The sequence below is a fragment of the Helobdella robusta genome, assembly GCF_000326865.2.
Source record: "Helobdella robusta unplaced genomic scaffold HELROscaffold_6, whole genome shotgun sequence".
NCBI lineage: Eukaryota > Metazoa > Annelida > Clitellata > Rhynchobdellida > Glossiphoniidae > Helobdella > Helobdella robusta.
In genome coordinates, this window is record NW_008705330.1 from 3,203,910 (window position 1) to 3,224,958 (window position 21,049).

General features: G+C 33.2%; 2 protein-coding genes across 2 annotated transcripts in view; both read left to right on the plus strand.

The window, feature by feature from the left end:
* Positions 1-18,867, plus strand: part of HELRODRAFT_107767 (hypothetical protein) — a 29,638-nt gene extending 10,771 nt beyond the window's left edge. The window contains exons 12-23 of the mRNA XM_009029255.1: positions 6,272-6,360; positions 9,386-9,519; positions 10,651-10,765; positions 11,444-11,535; positions 11,769-11,885; positions 12,629-12,685; positions 12,986-13,066; positions 16,051-16,254; positions 16,430-16,511; positions 16,742-16,821; positions 17,034-17,132; positions 18,537-18,867. Of these exons, the coding sequence (XP_009027503.1) occupies positions 6,272-6,360; positions 9,386-9,519; positions 10,651-10,765; positions 11,444-11,535; positions 11,769-11,885; positions 12,629-12,685; positions 12,986-13,066; positions 16,051-16,254; positions 16,430-16,511; positions 16,742-16,821; positions 17,034-17,132; positions 18,537-18,632 (1,246 nt within the window). The 3' untranslated portion in view covers positions 18,633-18,867. The remainder of the gene's footprint in view (positions 1-6,271; positions 6,361-9,385; positions 9,520-10,650; positions 10,766-11,443; positions 11,536-11,768; positions 11,886-12,628; positions 12,686-12,985; positions 13,067-16,050; positions 16,255-16,429; positions 16,512-16,741; positions 16,822-17,033; positions 17,133-18,536) is intronic.
* A 120-nt stretch (positions 18,868-18,987) lies between these two features.
* On the plus strand, positions 18,988-20,394 carry HELRODRAFT_164283 (hypothetical protein; the record flags this gene model as incomplete). Its single annotated transcript, XM_009029256.1, has 1 exon — positions 18,988-20,394. One exon carries the CDS (start codon positions 18,988-18,990, stop codon positions 20,392-20,394), a length of 1,407 nt encoding a protein of 468 aa, XP_009027504.1.
* Positions 20,395-21,049: the final 655 nt, after the last annotated feature.

The window sequence follows — 21,049 nt, forward strand, 5'->3', positions numbered from 1 at the left end:
AGTTATATATATATATATATATATATATATATATATATATATATATATATATATATATATATATATATATATATATACTATTATCAGGACATTTATACAGCGCCAATTAAATTATTATCTCAAAGGCGCCATCATAAATAATGCAATAAATTCATGAATGACCGCATCTATAAAATCTAATAAATAAATTCAATAAATCAAACATAAATTGTTTGTTACAACAAAAACAGGTAAGTTTTCAATAATTTATTAAACATAATTAAATTTAATTCATGATTTCTTAAATAAAAAGGAAGGCTATTCCACACAGCTGGTCCACAAACTGAAAAATTTCTTGTTCCAATCTTCAAACGGGTAGGCGGAACCATCATGTAATTCAATTCATCACACTGAAGTCGAATTGTTTGTGTAGAAACCACTCGTGGCAAACATTTGTCAACGAGGTATTTTGGTGCGCATCCATTCAAACATCTGAACATGATCATAAATATTTTAAAAATCACCCTTTTTTCAATCGTCAACCAGTGCAGTTCTTTAAATATAGGAGTTACATGATCAAACTTTGCCCCACCAACCACGAATTTTGCTGCACGATTATGAATAGACTGAATCATAGCAATTGACTTCTCCGGCAATCCATAATACAAACTATTACAGTAATCGAGTCTCGAGTGAATGAATGCATGAACCAAACATTCAGCCGTTTTTTTATCTATTGATCTTCTTATCAAATTCAATTTTTGTAATTGAACAGTACATACTCTGGATAAAAATTTTATATGTTCAACCATTGTCAATATGGAATCAAATATCCAACCTAGACTTGTTGCTGTGGAACAAAATTGTATATTCAAATCGTCAATCAAAACAGAATCTATACTCATCTTAGAAAGCTGCTGCCATGTACCAACTGGCAACAGTTGAGTCTTGCTCTGATTTAGCCTCAATCGATTTGTTGCCATCCAGTCATTAATATCCGATAAACACTGGACAAAGTGATCAACTATAGATTGGAATCTTTCTGGGGGTCCATTTACTGTTATCTGAATATCGTCTGCAAAAGCGTGACCCATAAATCCATGAAAATCCAGTATATTAAAAATCTCAGCCGTATATAACAAAAATAATATTGGTCCTAACACCGAGCTCTGTGGCACACCAGTTGAAACCAAATGAATTGCCGATAAATCATCCATAAATAACACCTGTTGCGTTCGTTGTAACAAATAAGACCGAAACCATAATTCCACTATACCTGATAAACCAAAACAGATCGCCAGTCGTCTTAAGAGGATATCGTGATCAACGCAGTCAAAAGCTGCGCTCATATCTAAAAATACCAGCAGGGAGGAATTTCCAACATCGATGTTTTCCAACAAAACCGATAAAACCTGCAACAAAGCCGTTTCCGTTGAATGATGTTGTCTATATCCTGACTGAAACACAGGCAATAAATTGTTCCGGCGTATGTGCGTCAACAGCTCCTTGGCAACAATTCTCTCAATCACTTTTGAAATAAACGAAAGATTGGACACTGGTCTATAGTTGTTTAAATCATTAATGTCCATGCCTGGTCTTTTTAACAGCGGTGTAACAATCGCATGTTTAAGTCTGTTTGGAAAGTTGCCTTGTTTGAAACAAAGGTTAATAAAACTGGTTAAAAACCTAGTAAACAAATTTATATGTTTCTGAAAAATGTGCGTAGGCAAAATATCCAACGAACATGATTTTGATGGAGAACTTAGAACTATTCTTTTAACATCATCTTCAGTGCATACTGGAAAAGTAGAGAACACATTTTCAACTTTGAACTCTGACTGATTGAAGTTTGGATAATCTGCAGTCTTCGTCAATTCTCGAACTTTATCTATTTTATTATTGAAAAACGTTAAAAATTTTTGAGCTGTATGGTCAGTGGCATCTTTTAAACTGCTACTACCAATTTCCTTACACAGCAATTTATTAATAATACTCCAAATTTTTTTTGGATTATTTTGATTATCCTTAACGAGCTCCTTCCAATATAGATTTTTCTTTTGAGTGTATATGAAACTTTTTGCTTTCATGGCCATTACCCAGTTTTTTTTATCTTCTTCCTTCAACGTTTTTCTATATCGTTTTTCCATTTTTCTACAATAAGCCTTCGACCGTCTACATTCAGAATCAAACCAAGGTGCCATCGGATCATCTCTAACCTCAATATATATATATATATATATATATATATATATATATATATATATATATATATATATATATATATTAGTATAATGGTTGTATGGTTTTGAAAACATCGCTTTAGTGCATCCATCAGCTAAATACATTAGAGCGTGCATCATTATCTTCAGTATCATAACTGGAAATTCACTGGGGGGTCCACTAGCAATGATCTGGATATCATCAGCATGAGCGTCACTATAGAAACCAAGTGAATCAATTAATTGAAGAACATCAATTTTTTTCTCAATTCTAACATGATTGTCTTTAACGACATTAGCCAGCACTTTGACATTTAGAAGCACCTTCAAACAGCAGTTGCAGAACCACTTTAAATTCTCTGTATTCGTAACCACATCCAATGAGGCATTGCTTAATCCCCACATTAAAAGTGATAAACATTTTATTTCATCTTTTTCTTTAACCACCTTGAGGCACTTGACAGCCTTAATCAATTTAGGAGACAAAATTAGAGAAATCAGCTCAATCAAAATCTGTGTGTTATTTCTAGAAAGTTTGCAGTTTGCAAAAACAAAACAAAGCAACTCAAATTAAACAATTCAACTTTCTGAAATGGTACAGCTTCTAAAGCCTATACTCTAATATTTACAACTTTAATTCTGTCAGCGATTCAATTTAACACAAATTAAAAATTAATATATATGTAATATTGTAAGTGGTTCTACGTATGTTAGAGCTGCAATAATAATGATTAAAAAAATAAATCCAGAAAATTTGAAAAATGAAACAAAAATTAACTGCAAAAATTAATTGAAATAAATGTTACATAATTGTTTTCCTCTAAATTCACTCAAATCAAATAAAATCAAACGAAACGTATATATATATATATATATATATATATATATATATATATATATATATATATAAATATTGTTGAATATTGTTGCCCATTTGGAGTTTATCAACTTTTTTGTAAGTGACTCGGCTCTACGTATTTATTTTCCTTCATATTTTTTGAAATTTTCTCTCATTGTTAAGCTAACAACTTTGTTTTGGCATATTTGCCATCATCAGAGCTTAACAATTACGAAATTTAAAATTACTTAGTTTGTAATCAAGGAAATAATGAAACTATCGTGAAGTAAAATAATTAAACTAACGAAATTGGAATAAAATACATGATGTAATAATTTAAAGTATAAATATATTTATTTCAATGGGAAAACCAAAAAATAAAATAAAAAATTCTTGTGGATTGTTCACTTGTCAAAATATTCTTTAACTGAAATAATAAATTAATAAATGAATTGAACAAAATAACTAAGAAACATAATTATTGTCCGCTTGTATGGAACAGTATCAAATGCCTTGGCAAAACCAAGCAGGACTACATCCACTGGAATAGAATTATCCAAATTATAGGAAATAAAATCAAGAGTTTCAAGTTGATTTGTTGTGGATGATTTATCCCTAACAAAAACGTGTTGTTGTCTTAATATTAGAAGGGTTTGTTGTCTTAATATTAGAAGGGTTATCAATTACATCAGTAGCATCAAAATAATTTCAATTGTTTTTATTTATTTATTTTATTTTATTTATTCACAAAACCAGAGGGCTAAAAAAAACCACTTATCCGGTAAGAAAAATGAAAAAAAATGTTCGAAAAATGAATCGTACGTCTATGAATTAAGTAAAAACATAGGATAATAACAGAGATTGATGCACAATGATCGTAATAAATAATGAAAAAGTTTATAGTCAAACATAGAAGATGACTTCATAACTTAAAAAATGTAGTACTGATATTATAATTGGTAAATGATATGACAGTTTTAGCCAACAGAGTTAGTTAGGCATATATGTAAATATTAAACGTAATTTAACAATAAATCACATTATAATTAAAAATCTATTTAAATCAATAGTGAGTAAATGATTTTTGAAGACAGCAAGTGAAGTTGAAGACACTACGTCTGCCGGCAATGCATTCCACACTCGGATAATCCGGATACAGTAGAAATATTTTGTTACGTTGTCTCCAGCGTTGAAATCTTGCAGTCGACATGGGTGACCGCGAGTTGACAGATAATGTGAAGGGATGAAAAAACCTTTTAAATCTGTGTTGATGAGGTTGTGTAGTATTTTGTACAGCAAGGACAAATCAAGAACCAATCTACGCCGCTCAAGTGTTTGTAGTCCTACCGCTTGCAATCTAGACAAATATGGAAGATGACGAATTGACGGAATGAATTTGGTAAATCTTCTCTGAACATTTTCAATCTTGGTTATTTGATATTTGTAGTGCGGATTCCATAGCGGTGAGCAGTATTCAAGTAGAGGACGTACATAACTGCAAAAAGCCTTCACAAGTAGATCCTTATTCTTAGATGTGAAACATTTGACGATTAAGCGAGCGCGGGAAGAAGCCTTGTGAGTGATGTTGTTGATATGCGCATTAAAGTTGAATTTGCTGTCCACTATCACACCAAGATCTCTGAAGTCATTTGTACAACTGAGAAGATGTTGATCTATATAATATTGATGTGGAACTAATGTTGATCTCGAAGATGGAAGAAATGAGCAATGACAGCATTTACTCGGAGAGAGTGGCAACTGCCATTTGATACTCCAAGCTGTTATATCGTTGATGGCCTGTTGAAGTTGAACTGAGTTGGATGAACGGCTGTATAATTTAATATCGTCAGCGAATAGCAAACTTGAAACTGAAATAGATGAAATGCGTTCAACAATGTCGTTAATGAAGACAATGAATAGAGTTGGACCCAAGACACTGCCTTGGGGGACACCATTGGTAACCGATACTGAATTGGATAATTTGTTTTGAATTCTAACAAGCTGGGAACGTTGAGACAAGAAGTCCGACAGCCAGGCAAGCAGATTACCAGATATTCCATAGGATCTCAATTTTCCGACCAGTTTCGAGTGTGACACAGAATCGAAAGCTTTTTGGAAATCGAGGTAAATGGTGTCACAGCCTTCTTTGTTCTGACGAAGTGATATCCAGTCGCTGTAAAATTGCATTAAGTTGGTGCAGGTTGATCTACCAGGTAGAAAACCATGTTGAAAATGCGTAATTAGTTTGTTTTCTAAAAGAAAGGATAATATTACTTTGTTTATAATCTTTTCCATTGCTCTACAACTTGAACTCGTGAGTGAAATAGGTCGGTAGTTGCTGGGGTGGTTTGTGGGACCCTTTTTATGAATGGGAGTAACAATAGCAGATTTCCATTTAGTTGGTAGCTGGTTATTTCTAAATGATAGATCAAAAATATGACATAATGGAACTGATAGGTTAGATGCACACATCTTCAGGACAACATTCGGTATACCATCTGTTCCAGCTGAGGTTGAATTTTTTAGGTTACGCAGAGTTGTATAAACTGTATGGGGAGTGAAACAAATATCTTCTAACAAGTTGTTGGTTAGACAAGGTATGGAACAATTGGAGTTGTTATCATGTGTAAATACGGAAGAAAAATATTTGTTGAATGCATTGGCCATTATCAGCGGGTCATAGGTCACGCTATTGTCATCTAACTTTAAACTACTGACATTGGGACGCGATAGCATTTTTTTGTTGACATACTGGTAAAAACTTCTGACATTGCATTTAGAAAGTAGTTTATGTTCATTGACTATTCTGTAACTGTTTGCTAAGCCAGAACATTTTCGTGACATATTCAAATACTGCTATTTATCATCCGGTGAAGAAGTTCGTTTCCATTTTTTCCAGTAGTGAAGTTTTACTTTATAAGACTGACGAAGTTGATAGGGAACCTGTATTTTGTGTTCTTTGCTTCTCAGAAAAGATCGAGGGATGTAAGTTGCCATAAGATTGTTTATCAAACGCTCAAAAATGTCCCAACAAGTGTTGACGTCGAAGCAGTGCTGAAAAATATTGTCCCAGTTGATTAGCCTCAGGCATTCATTCATATTAGTGAAGTCTGCACTGTTGTAATTATAAAAGGAAGTGTCGTTATCATTGTTAGAGAATTTGTCAGTTGAGTTATGAGTGATGCAGTTAACTTGAAAGGTAAGGCAGTTGTGATCACTGGAAGAAAATGGACAGGAAATCTCTAACTCGACAAGTAGGCTGGCATCATCAGATAGGATCAAATCTAAAATATTATTTCCACGAGTTGGTTGATCGACAAGTTGGTAGAGACCTAATTCATTGAAAAGTTCGATAAAAGTATTGTAGATGACGTTATTTGGTGCAGAATAATTATTCCAATTAATTAGTGGGAGATTGAAATCACCTAACAAGCAAATCACATCTCCCTTGCTAAGTTCTTTGATGCACCTGGCACTAACGCATATTCCTCTGCTGATTTATCAAAACCACCACTTCGATAGTACGAGATGAAGCGATAATTTTTCTTTGAAATGGAAACATCAATTGAAACTATTTCTATGTGGGAGAACTGGGATGGTATTGAAACGATCTTGTATTGAATAGTGTCATTGATGATGAAAGCCACGCCGCCACCACGTGTTGCACGATCTCTGCGAACAAAAGAATAACCGCTAGGTAAAAATAAGTTGTCAGGATCATTTGGAGTAAGCCATGTTTCTATAACAGAAAATATTTCTGGTCTGTAAACTGACAAAAATAAATTGAGATCATTTTGCTTCTTTTGAATGCTACGAACATTAGCTAAGGCCATACGAATGTGTTTATTGTTGTAAGACTGAAAGAAAGGGCTGGGCATTTTTAGAGTTGTTGTTGGTAGTTCTGATGCGACGTCTCTCCTGTCTGATCAAGTAGGCTTGTTCGGCCTGCCTTTTGGAAAGGTCAGGGTTGATGAAGATACCTTTTGTTGTTGAAGAAGAGCGGAGGATCCTTGATGAGGCAATCAGGTCCTCAGCTGCCGATGAATTGTCTAGCGTGACACATAACCTGTGGTTTCCGATACGGCGAGTTCTAGCAATTGTTGGCTTGACCGTGAGGTGGTTCTCGCATAACGATAAAACCATATCTTTGTCGTTACATCCTGGCTGCAACTCGAGACCGGAAATGATAACATTTTTAGACCGACGTTCATCATCTTTCTTTTCCTGCTCCACTGACCAAAGGGCCCTAGTCACTGTCTCAAGCATGGGAGATTCAGTAAGTTTAGTTACCTGCTTTTGACAATCAGTAACACTGGTGGCCAGTGTTGACATAGCGGAGTGAAGTTCTTTCATACTACCAGTCACGGCATCGGACATGCTCTTAACGGCGTTTTCGAAGCTATTACTTAGAGCTTCCATTCTGATTATTGTTGTTTCAAACAGCTTGCTCATAAGGCTCTCGGAATGGGCTACTATTTTGCGCAGGTTGTCATTACATTTTTCTAATACTAGAATTAGATTCTGGTCTGACTTTTCAAACAATTTTTCTAGGTTTTTATTGGAAACATCAATAATTTTTTTCAGATTGTCATTTGATTTTTCTAATAATTTATCTATACATTTCAATAAATTTTCGTTTGATTTGTCTAAAATTTTTGACACAAGAACTTCAAAACTTTCGGCTGAGACATTTTTTGCCATGATGACGAAGCACTAATAAGACAGGACAGGAAAACAAAACAGTAGAACAGTTTGAAAATATTTAAACAATTTTTTATATTTTTAGAGGTGACTTACCAAATTAACAGTTTTGCGGTAGAAATTAAATATGCTATAACTAGAATAAATAAGAAATTTTAAGTTTTAAATCGAGAAATTAAAAGACGTACGGGAAGCTAACCACGAATGATTTTAAAAAAATGATTAATATTAAAGATTTTGTCTGTATCTTGATGAGGTATGCTGCATATTCTGAACTCAACGTGACAGTCACCATTATTTTCAGAACGAGTTCCTGCTTTACTAACAACCGGGAAAACCGAAATGTATTTGATGTTGAATTGCCGGATATGATCCTCGACTGTTCCCTGATTTAAGAGCACACTCTGCATCATTACCAGATGTCTTTTTAGCGCTTTTTTTACGAAGACATTTGATGGTTGAACAACTGGGTTGGAAACCATATCAGCCCACGATTTACCATTATTGTTGTTGAATGAAAATAGATGAGTATTACTATTACTTGGTTTAGACAGTGATGGAAAGTCAATGATAGAATATACTGACAAATTTGATTTTTTTAGACAATCAAATTTACAAAATACCTGGTACATTTTATTAGCGATATCATTCATAGTTTTGTTTCAAGGGTTTTAAACCTGTTCTCGAATGAGCTCAATTAACTGCCGATTAGTTTATCCTAGGTTTTTTGTCAAATTTGATGACAGCATCATCATTTAACATCTTTTATAACTAATGGTGGAATCTGTCCTCAAATAGTTTATTATTGATAAATTTATCCAAGTTATCGTAAGCTATAAAAGGAATCTTCTACAAATTCAGAATGGCGTATGTCGCTACTTTGTCTCGGCTAAAAAATCATAAACATCGTTGATATCTTTCACAGCTTTAACTTTATCAATTTTATCCATTTTTGAAACTTCCAATCTAGTTTTAGCAAATCAATTTTATTAATGATAGGTACAGGCTGAATTGGTACGGGATTGGCATGGGTCCACATTGAAGCATTCATTTCTATAGATATATTAATTAGTTGAAACAAAAAAATTTTTTTTGAAAAATGTTATATTATTTTTTTATCTATTTTATTAATTTACAGCTGTAACCTTTTGAATATCTGCCTGCCTCATTCTCACTCTCTGATATACTCGTGTTGTGCGTGGTGTGCGTGGTGATATTTTTTATTTATTTTGTGTTGTTGTCTCGTGTTATCGTGTGCTGTTGTTGGTTGTGTTATTAAGTGCTGCCGGTGCTGTAACTTGTTATTATGTTTTAATTTGTTGTTTGGTGTTATAACGTGGTAAAATGTGTTGGGATGTGCTGGGATGTGTTGGGATGTGTTGCAAAGCATTTCAAGGACTCTTTTAATTTGATCCTTACCTTTTGTCTTGTGTTTATTTTCATCTTTATTAAATGTATCTTCGATCAATGATTATCAAATTCATTTATATTATTTAATGTTGGTATATTATTTCTCCTAGTGACATTGTTTTTTGTGAAAGTTTTGTAATATGATACGCATTTTCAGCCTGTTTGTTTGTGCTTCACGTTTTTATTTACAATCATTCTCAATATAGACATGCACATGTTTACATTTCGAACTGAACAGACATGGACAAGGAAGATGCACTGATATGTTTCCAGGACCACATTAAAATGCTGGAGCAGGAGTTTGAAGATGAGAAGGACCGAGAGAAGAAATCGACCAAGAGGAGGCAGAGGAAGAACAGAGAGGCATTTCTGGTCGGTTTGTTGAACAGCTGTGCGCACGATGTTGTTCAACTGTGTGTGATGATGTATAACGTTTGATGATGATGTATAATGTATAACTGCGTACGATGCTGTATAACTGTGTGCGATGCTGTATAACTGTGTGCATAATGTTTGGGTATGTGTATGTGTATTTGTATATTTATGAGGAGCAAATAACACTTTGTCCATTTGATCTGTATGTATGTATGCATACATGCGTGCTATGTGCAAGTATCGGGTAGAGCTAACTTATAAGCTTAAGCGTAATGCGCATCATTTCATTGCTACCATTCACCCCAATTGTTGTTTTTCAGAGGAAATATTAAAATAAGAATAGTGAAGGATACATGATATATAAAATGCAACGGTCAATAGAAATATATAATATTAATAATAATAATTATTATTTTTATTATTGCTATTAGTAATAGTAGTATTTCAAGTTGCAATGGCATAGCCCTTCGCCAAACAAATAAAGAAAAATCAAAAAACAAATACCAATTTATCAGATAGAATGAGCCCAAACAATGTCGACTGATAAATGTCAAACGAATCTAATTTCAATTTAACAATTTGAGTATTTGCTTACGAAATATGAGGCCTATATCAATTTTGCTTCTGAATGCTTACAGAATGTTCTTTTTTTTACCACAAACAGCTGAGTTTTTTAAAAAGTTAATTCATTCAACAAGGCAAGTGCTATAAAAACACAACCTTAAAACAACAGAGCAATCACACACAACAATATTGACACAACCTTAGCACAAGAATGTTTACTGTCTGATGTACAACACAACTACAACGTAACTACAGCAACAACCTTACAACAGCAATGTGGGTAGCGAGATGGTGTAATGGTTTAGGCGCCTGGTCCTGTTGTTATAGTTGCTGGGTTTGAATGCAATAACACCTCCACCTGTCACGTGCAATGTGTGCCATGTGTGTATTTATTTGCGCGTATCTTCATGCGCCATGTACGGTTTAGAATGAATTATGAGAAGAGAATTGATAATAATAATAATTATTATTATGATTGCACCAAGCAATATATGGGATATTAACTTCACACCAACTACAACAACCCAACACAATCCAACGATACAACAAACAACGACAACACAGGTGTTACTGGATGAACTGCATGAATCAGGAAAGCTACATTCCATGTCACTCTGGATGGACTTGTACAGCATCATATCCCTCGATCCCAGGTTCACTCAGATGCTCGGACAATCAGGTTACACGCTTACATGTCCTGCATCATCATAACTACTGGTCTATTAATGTCTCGCTGATGTATCATCCTATTTTTCTCCTTCACGTTCAACTAAATGCTGAAAATTTGTTTTTACTTTTGGCCTTCTATTGTTAATTGGGATGCTAGTATGGATATTAATATGGATATCAGTGGCATGATGATGATGATGAGGAGGAGGATGACGACGATGATGACAACGATGATGACGACGATGATGACGAGAACGCAAATTGTGATGACGACGATGTTGGGTTTAGCAAAGCTCTGCAGCTTTATTTCTATATCATTTCAATAGTCATTAATCATTAAATTATTTTCATCATCATAATTTCATCATTACAGTCGTCATCATTTCTATTAAGATCTCTGCCGTAATCGACATAATTGTCTTTATCGACATTGTATAGCCATCATCGTCATCATCTTTGTAATCGTCATCATTATCGTTATCGTCATCATCACCGTCATCATCATCGTCATCATCATCGTCATCATCATCGTCATCATCATCGTCATCATCATCATCGTCATCATCATCAAAGTTATTAACGTCATGAATGTCGACATCATCATCAACGCCAAAACCATCGTAATCATCATCAACATTGTAGTCACCTCAGTTTTCGTCATCATCATCATAATCGTCATCATCACCAGGATCAACTCCGTTGGATCTTTTTAAGTTTTATGTTGAAGAACTGAAATCCCGATTCCACGATGAGAAGAAAGTCATCAAGGATATTCTCAAGGTGATGATAATGACGACGACGATGATGATGAAGTGTTGATTTTAAAGACGAAGTAGATGATTGTAATAAAATGCTGATTGAGGATGAAATGATGATGATGAAGAGATGATGGTGATTATAAAATAAATGATGATGGTGATGATAACGAAATGATGAATAAATGATGATGTCGGTGATGATGACAAGCAACGTAATATCAATATGATGACATCATCTGATTAATTGGTGCAAAGGAGAAAAACCTGGAGGTGGAGGCGGACACGACTTTTGAGGAGTTTGCCAAGTGGCTGATGTACGATAAGGCGACCTTCTCGCTCGACGCCGGCAACATCAAGCTCACATTCAACAGCGTTCGTGATGATGAATGTTTTTTTTTATTATTATTTATTATTTTTATTGTTCTTTTGTGTCTGTGTACCTATCTTTCTGTCTGTTTGTCTGTCTGTTTCTCTTCTTTTCTCTTTCTCTCTATACGAAAAATTGAAAAACTTAGTTGCAAATGGATCAATATATATATATGTATATATATATATATTTTTTGGTAACAGACTGTTGTTAACGCAACATTTCAAAAATTCAACACTACTTTCAACATTGTTCAACTTTTTTATATTTCTAATTTAGTCTGGCGTGTTAATGTAAATTTTGGTAACAGACTGTTGTTAACGCAACATTTCAAAAATTCAACACTACTTTCAACATTGTTCAACTTTTTTATATTTTTGAAATATAAAAAATATAAAAATATAGAAATATAAAAAAGTTGAACAATGTTGAAAGTAGTGTGGAATTTTTGAAATTATATATATATATACTATGTATTATACTATATATATATATACTAATCAATCAATCAATCTTCGTTTTGCGTCCAGAGACCCGGTTTCCCGAGGTAGGACGTATATATATATATATATTCTGTGCGTGTGTGTGTGTGTGTATGTGAGTTCGTGCGCTTGAGGAACAATTTTATAAGTATGGGTTTAAGTTAGTTTGATTTTATTAGAATACTTCTTTCATGCAGAGGTTTGCCACCTAACTGTTTCGTTATGTTCTTAATAACTAAATCTCTGTCGTGCTCTTGATTTTGCAGTTGATCGAAAAAGCAGAAAGTCGGGAGAAAGAGAGGCAAAAGGAGGAGTCGAAGAAGGTTGCTTTAAATTATGTTCATCACCACCTAAACAATAAGCTTCATGTATTTTATTTAAATTGAGCTAATGTTTTTCATTCAAATCAAACTCAATTTGTTTGAATCACATTGATTTACTTTAATGTTGTTTATTTAAATTAATCTAATGTTCCTTTAAATTAAATTAAATTAAATTAAATTAACGTCGTCTGTTAGAATTTATTATTGGTTACTTGAAACAAATGTATAAGATTATATTGGCCTCATTAAATTGAAATTACAAACACGATCATTTAATATTGCAAATGTACGTCTCTGCAGCAGAAGAAACTCGAGTCCACGTTCAAAAGTTTGTTGAAGTCACTCGATCCTCCAATTCATGGCAACTCAACTTGGGATCAGGTGGGTTGTTATGATGATGTGGTGGTGATGCTGCCATGAGGGGATAATGATGTAATGATTTTTTGATGTCACGATGATGTGGCGTTATGGTGATATGATGATGTTGTTGTGATGATCTTGTGGTGATAATGTGATACTGCGGTAATAATTTTGCAGTGATATGGTATTGTGGTGATGCTAGAGTGATGATGTGATGTTGTTAGGATGTGATGATCTGATTTTGTAATGTTGTGGCGATGATTGGATGTTGCGGTAAAGTGATCCTTTAAAATTTAATATTTGACTGATTTATTGATTTTTTGTTTAACTAGCTGGCCCGGTGAACTTCGTATCACCTGTAAATATGAATATCAACATAAATTATAAAGTTCAATATTATAAATTCTTTCAAAGTGAATATTATTATAATTCACCGAGTCCGCGTTACAAATAAAAAAATAATCTGAGTTTCGTTTATCAAAAAAAGTTAATCTACATTTTAAATGAGCTGGTAATGTAAAAAAAATCAAATATAAATCTTTTTACCAATAATAATCAATAATCAAATGTCAAAAATATAACAAATATTACAGGTTATCTTTTGATCGTCATGACAAATGAAAAACAAATTTAATTAATTTATTAATGTCATATCGCTTTCTATAATCACGATTCTTAGAATGAGGTCTTCCCTGCTTGTAAGATTTGTGGTTGACTTTTCTGTGATTGGGAGTTGCCATGAGGTGCGAATCGGACAGGATCAAAAATCTTGGCTGACATGATGTAATCTATTCGACCATGTTTTTTTTCTAGAAATATTTGCTTGTGAATATGACCGAATTCGAAGTAGTATCCTTCTTTGAAATAGGATTGAAAATAGTTAATTAAGGTATAGATAAAATAGATTAAAAAATTATATCATTATTAACCGCACATTTCTGTCCTGGTTATGACACTGTCCTGGTTATGACACTGTCCTGGTTATGACACTGTCCTGGTTATGACACTGTCCTGGTTATGACACTGTCCTGGTTATGACATTAAACTGACCCTCACTGCCTTGTGAGTGATGTTGGATCATCAAAGGCTAGGCCCACCGCTTATAACTGTGGTTGCGTAAGGAAGGGCGTCCTGCGTAAAAATTAGCCAAATAAATTACTTATGATGACAGAAGTGACAATGGTTTCATTATAGGTAGCCAAACGGCAACCCCCGATCTCGGGGAAAATGTCGTCTAAACGTGTGTTGTTGTTGTTGTATTAATCGCACATTGGATTTATCATGTGATATTAATCGTCTCCTTGTCTTATTGAATATAACCCAAATGTACTTCACTTGAAAAAATCAGTCCAAGATCTCTCTCAGATTCGGATTCAGCATGAAGTGTGCTATTTATATATTGTGGACATTTTTTATTACCTGGTCCGTGGTGCATTAGGGAACACTTTTCAATATTGAACCTTAGAATCGAGTTTTGTGTCCATTTAAACGCCATATTACGTCAGATTGAAGTTCGACTACATGGTTATCTGATGATATTGCTCTCATGATTTTCGTATTATCTACAAACAGTTTTGTTGTATTTTTCAGATTAGTTGGTAAGTCATTGATGTAGAGAATGAAGAGTAGAGAACCAATAACAGAGCCCTGAGGAACACCACTAAAAATTCAGCCCAGTCAGAAATAATTTCACCTTGAACAATTCTTTGTCTTCTATTTTTAAGAAACGATTCAATCCATTTATACCCCAATTCATTTTTTCCATAAGCATTTATTTAGCTAATAATCTTTTGTGTGGAACAAACAGTATTATATTCTTTGGCAAAATCAAGCAGGGTTACATCCACTTGAATAAAATTATCCAAATTATAGGATATAAAATCAAGAGTTTCAAGATTTGCATGATTTGTCCTTAACAAAACCATGCTGTTGTCTTACTATTAATATTATGTTATTCCTGAAAAGATGATCTTCTATGTTTTTTTCATTATTTTACACGGAACTGATATTAAAGAAATCGGGCGACTATTACTTTAATAAATTATTTATGTTATTAAAGAAACAAAAAAAATCAATCCAAAACTAAAATATTACGTCAAACCACATATATACATATAACACACACACACACATATATATATATATATATATATATATATATATATATATAATCAATATTTTGGCCCTCAAATTGATTAGCCCTGTCCATAACGACATATAAGAGATCGGGGCTGTATGTTACAATTTTAATAAGTTTTGTTATTAATCTGTTGTTTTAAAATCAACTATATCAATACTTTTTGTATGTAATGTATCAATTATTATGTCGGTCACTTATTAAAATATTTTAAATTGATTTGTTTGTTTAACATGAATGAAAAAATAAAAAATTATATAGACTTCTGATGTAAAAAAACAGCCCCATAACCGATGACAAATTGTTGCATTTGAAGCATTGAATTCAATCTTCATCTAATGATTCTCCGCAAACTATACAGATTGTTTTATTTAAATTTAAAAATTCTCTTTGTTTTCAGTGAGAGTATCTTTACTGAGAATAATAAACCTATTCGTTAATCCTGCACTGTTAGTTTTAATTGGATTTGTCAACTTTTTATAAAACTTAAGCTTTGAGGTATTTTTATATGTATTAAGCATTCTGTCTTGAGTTTTCATTCGTCTACTAAGATATTCAGTGTAGCTGATATATGCTGAACACTATTTTGTTTTTCCTTTAACTCCCGGGAAATATGAAGCAATCGCTACTCACGTTCTTGCTCGGTTGTCAGGTTTTACTGGTCGGTTGTTGAGATTCGCGTAAATGTCGGAAGGGGACCATATTGTATACAATATTGCAGGAATTCTACCGAATTATTGGCATTGACCAATTTAAATTAATTTAAATTTAAATTGTTGGCATTAACCAATTTGCTAATATATACGACAAATGTTTTATGTTAAAATATATAAAAAGTGATGAAACATTTCAATTTTTAATGCTTCAGGTCAGGCCTCGAATTGAAGAAGATCCAACATTTAAGGCTCTTGTCCTAGAATCTGACCGAACCAGATTGTTCAAGGAACTCGTCGGCTCGCTCGCGCCTGAAAATAACAATGCAAGTAACAGTAACACAGGCACCAACAAGCACAAAAAACATAAAAAATCGAGCAAAAAAACGAAACACCGATCTCGATCACATGACACTAAGGTTGGTACATCTTTTCAAATAGTGTTCATTCCAGTTTTTTATGCTCTGAATATTTTTGTATTATTTTAAACTTTATCATGGAGAACCGTGAAATTACGTGAAAATGCAAAACATGCAACCAAACAAGAGATATCTAGATATCAACATACCGCTTGCATTGATATATTTGTTGCAGGACATTGGTTCATCAGTGAATGGGCGGTCCAAAAAGACAAAAGGATCATCCCCTTCGCCCCCGCCATCCTCCGTATCATCAGGTAATTTGTTTATTATGTGGGCTGATTAAAAATTTTGTGGGGCATAAATTTTTTTGTTACGTTTGGCATCATCGCATCAAGTGTTGAAAATGTGTGATAGTCTTATACTTTGGAATCAATCGTGTTTAATGCAGGTTGCAGACTGCAACTTGCTGCGTATCAACGTGATAGTATTGCAATGGTCATATTAATAAATTTGTAAACTTGTTGATTGGAAATATTAATTTCAGATGATGATCTTCCCGCAAAAAGTGATGCTGGGAAAAAGATGAAGAAGAAGAAGAAGAAGAAGAGGCAGACATCTCACTCAGTATGCCAATGTGTTTTATACATTGTTTTTTGTTTACATTTGCTCAGGTTTTTTTTACTTAATATGTTTAGTTTATGCAGTTGAGGATGATTTGAAAGTCTGATTTGCTTAATAAATTAAACGAATAGTTATACACATTGCATTTAATTACCATATTAACAGTAATGAACTTTTTTCATTTAATATTTATTTAATTGAATAAACTACCGAAGCCCGTGATAGGAAATGAGAAGGTCAATGATTCCGAGAAGCCATCCAATTCAACTGTCCATAGCTTAAAACAAACAACTAATGACAGGAACAAGTTACATGTACTTAATCTTTTTTATTTGTCATTTGGAACTCATTTGTGTCATCTATTATTTTAAATTCTTTTAAAATAATTGTTAATGTCACAACTGGTTTTCGATTCATTTGCATTAGACAAGATAGATTTCTAACTTTAATTCAGATGAACAAAGGAATAAGTGATGTTGAAATTGACATGAATAATAATAAATACTACTTTTTATTCAGTTAGAATTATCATGAAATTTGCCCATATTGAATCATAAAAAGTTTTCATTTTCGGTTTAGTTTTTGAAATTGTCCTGAATATTTGAATGCCAAGTTTCATTAAGTTTATATATTGATTTGCTAGTGCTAGCTAACGATCTTAAAGATATTTATATATGATATATGTAATATATATATATATAATTTCTTCTAACTTTGCCAAATTATTTTTTTTTGTTTATTTATCTTTACTGGAAGTTTAAGGAGCATTTATAGTACACCGTTTTCTTGCGCTAAAATTACCTGTTTGGATAACGTAGGCTACACCACGGTTACATTGATTTAGCTAATTTGGTCGAGTCAAAATTGGAAAAACTGGACGGTAGCTGACATAAATATTTAGACTTTGTGAAAACCGTTGACATTTTAAAACATTTTTTGACCTTACTAAAAAGCAATTATTATTTGATGTCTTTGGCTGGTTTTGCTACTACACTAGTGTCGTCATAAACAGTCACCAGCGTCAGCCAGGTACCTCTTAATTGCTTCCAGGCAGGAAAACTTTATACATAAAATTTTGCGTATTCAAGAATATCACGATTCTTACTCATGTTTTTTCCTGGGGTGATATTAAATCAGTTTTCTCATCCATTGGCCAGAGACAATAAGATTTCGAAGAAAATCAGTTGTGAGCGGATAGATAATAAAGTTTGACCATAGCAACATGCTTTAAACGACTATTAATAAATCAACTAGAAAAATAAGAAGCTCATTTCTTTTTTCAATGAAACTCTAAATGTCGTTAGACAATTTCAAGCAACAGAATTATTGGTCCGGTTGCAAACTGGAAATGGTCTGGCTAGAACATATTTTGTAAATAGATCTGTTAATAGTGACCAACAATTCTGATGTTTTATTTTTTTTGGAATATGACATCTGTTGACTCAGAAAGGGAAATTTTGTACAAGAAAGTAAACTTTTGAAAAAATATATAAAAATTAAGGTTTGCATCATATCTTTTAAATAATGATATTAAGGTTTAGAAGCTGACGTAGATAAATCCTAAAAAGGTTCTAAAATTTTCGATTTAGTTTTCCCGAGTCTGAGCATTTTGAATCAACATCTTGTTTTTTCTTTGTGGCTAATATTCTTTGTTAGATTTTATTTATTCATTTGCGTTTTATTCACTTTGATATAATATTGTTTTTTTATACGAACAGGATTGGGAAGAGTCATCCGGAGGTAGTGAGGTTAGCGAATGCGAATTGGAGTCAAGGAGAAAACAGTTGTTGAGGGCGTTGGAAGACAACAAATGATGATCAAACGAATTATTTCATCACTCGCTTTAAATGTATATTGATTAATACTGTTGGATAGCTTTTATACCCACTTTTATGTGAAAAAACTTAGGACAAACGTTGAATAATCTGTGAATTAATTTTTGGCGGTATATTATTATCCTATTATTATATTAGTATTTTGACTATTGCATTTTAACTCAAATAAAATGCTCTATTTCTTTAAATTTTTAAATATTTCTATTAAATTAACGTCACCGAGTTAATGTAAACAATAACTTCCACGCTACCATCCGATTGAAATAAACATCTTAATCGCTCGCATTTTAATTTCAACGTCAAACATCTACCGTAAATTAATACTTTTCAAAATATGTTACGTGACTCTTTGATTAGACAGCAAGTTGATTCCCGACTAATGAATGATTTCTATGTCAGCAGGTACTATATGAATTTTCTATCTGATTCTAATAGATTGTGTACACAGTCCTCCAATGGATCAACCTCGTCCCATCCGAAAACTGAACTGATCAACAAAATAACCGTACTCCCATACGAAAGAATATCTGCGAGCCAATCTTGTGTTTCTACAAGCCACCAGAGTTTTGTCAAAGAAACTGCAAATAAAAATGTGGACGAGAACAAAGAATCACAAAATCATAATAAAGCTGAAATTAAAGATGCGAATAATTCATCAAATGTCGCCGGTTATCACCAGGATTTTAGTAAGTGCGTGTCAGAACAGAATGTACAGAACTCTACATTTTACACCCCGACCACTCCACACGGCAGTGTCCTCTGTTCGAACCTACCTTCTTTAAATAATTCAAAAATGATTTTACCTAAAGCTTACTGTTTGCCAAACAATGCCACCGCTCCTTTAGCATATATGCAAAATTCATACCATGCAAATTGTCTAACGACAGAAGGGAATTTGCTTGGAAGTGCATCGGTATTCGTTCCTAACCTTGGAGCTATTCTCAATAGGTTCCGGACGCGGCGAACGTTAGATAATTATGATCCTGCTCATAAAAAATGCTCGATGGATGTTTTGCAGTACATTTATACAAATTTTTTGGATCAGACATCGTGTGACGTCATCGTTAGGACCAGAGATGGCGACATTATGTGTCATCAACTTGTTCTGGGGACTTACAGTCCCACAATTGATTCATATCTGAAAAATTCAAAAAAAAATCTTCAAAATACACTTTTAATAAAAATCCAAGATTGCTCCCTGGAGGCCGTAGCCGATTCTTTAAACTTCTTGTACACGACAGACATCCTACTCAACTGTTTGAACATTGGTTTCATTACCGATGTTTCAACTCAGTTAGATTTAACGCTTTTATGCAGGTTGTGTAACGATTACCTGGTTCAAACCGTTGAAATCGACAACGCTTTTTTGCACTTGTCTGTAGCTTTAAACAACAATTTCATCGGGGCTATCGAAATTTTAAAATTCATAGCCTTGAATTTTTACGACTTGATTGAACACGAGCACCTCATGATCTTGCCGTATGATAAATTTTTAACAATCATCACGCATCCCATGCTATCAGCAAAAGAAATAGAAGTGTTCCGAGCAGTTGTTAACTGGGTGAACTGTAATAGGCCAGGCAGGATCCAACACGCAAGGAGTTTGCTGGGGATGATCCGATTCAATCTCATCGACCCTGGAGAACTTGTGTCAGATGTTGAAATGCAAGATTGGATATTTACGGATTCTAACTGCAAAAACATAATTTTAGAAGCCTACAAGTATATCATTTTTAAATAAAGTTCGCTTTTTTAAACTTTAAATTTGGCGTCGTTATGGCTTAGTGCTTAAGGTTACTGCACTCACTGCGCTACAGAGCGTGCAGTGACCGGGTTCGATTATGACAGAAAGATTCCCGTCTATCATATGCTTGGTGTTGGTGTGTTGTTGATTTCTCTGATCCTAAAAAGAGTATAATAAACCTTTTTTTTTAATTTATTTATTTTTGAATGATTTTTTCAGATATCATGCTCTCAACACTTCCAAAATTCGAGCCAGTGGTAAAAATGAACATTAAACAAATATACTTTTCCATTGTTGGACATGTAGATAACTTTTTGATCTTAACATCATGATTCTTTTAAGAAATCGATAATAATATTATTAGTACATCTGTATTATCAAACCGAAATTCTAACAAGCGGAATAGATTTTTTTATTATTTCTATCAAAGAAAACGTAACGTGCTCACAATATCTGCGTTTTGTTTATTTTATATCTTAAATTTATAAATTCAAACATTTGCTTCATGGAATCGATTCTAAATATTCTGATTTTCATAAAATGTTATTATGCGTCGAGGAAGACGTTTAAAATAATTTACTGCTTTACGACGGAGTAAAAAAAGTAAAATTTTGCAAATATAGAAAATTTGATAAAAGTTAGTTAAAAAAAT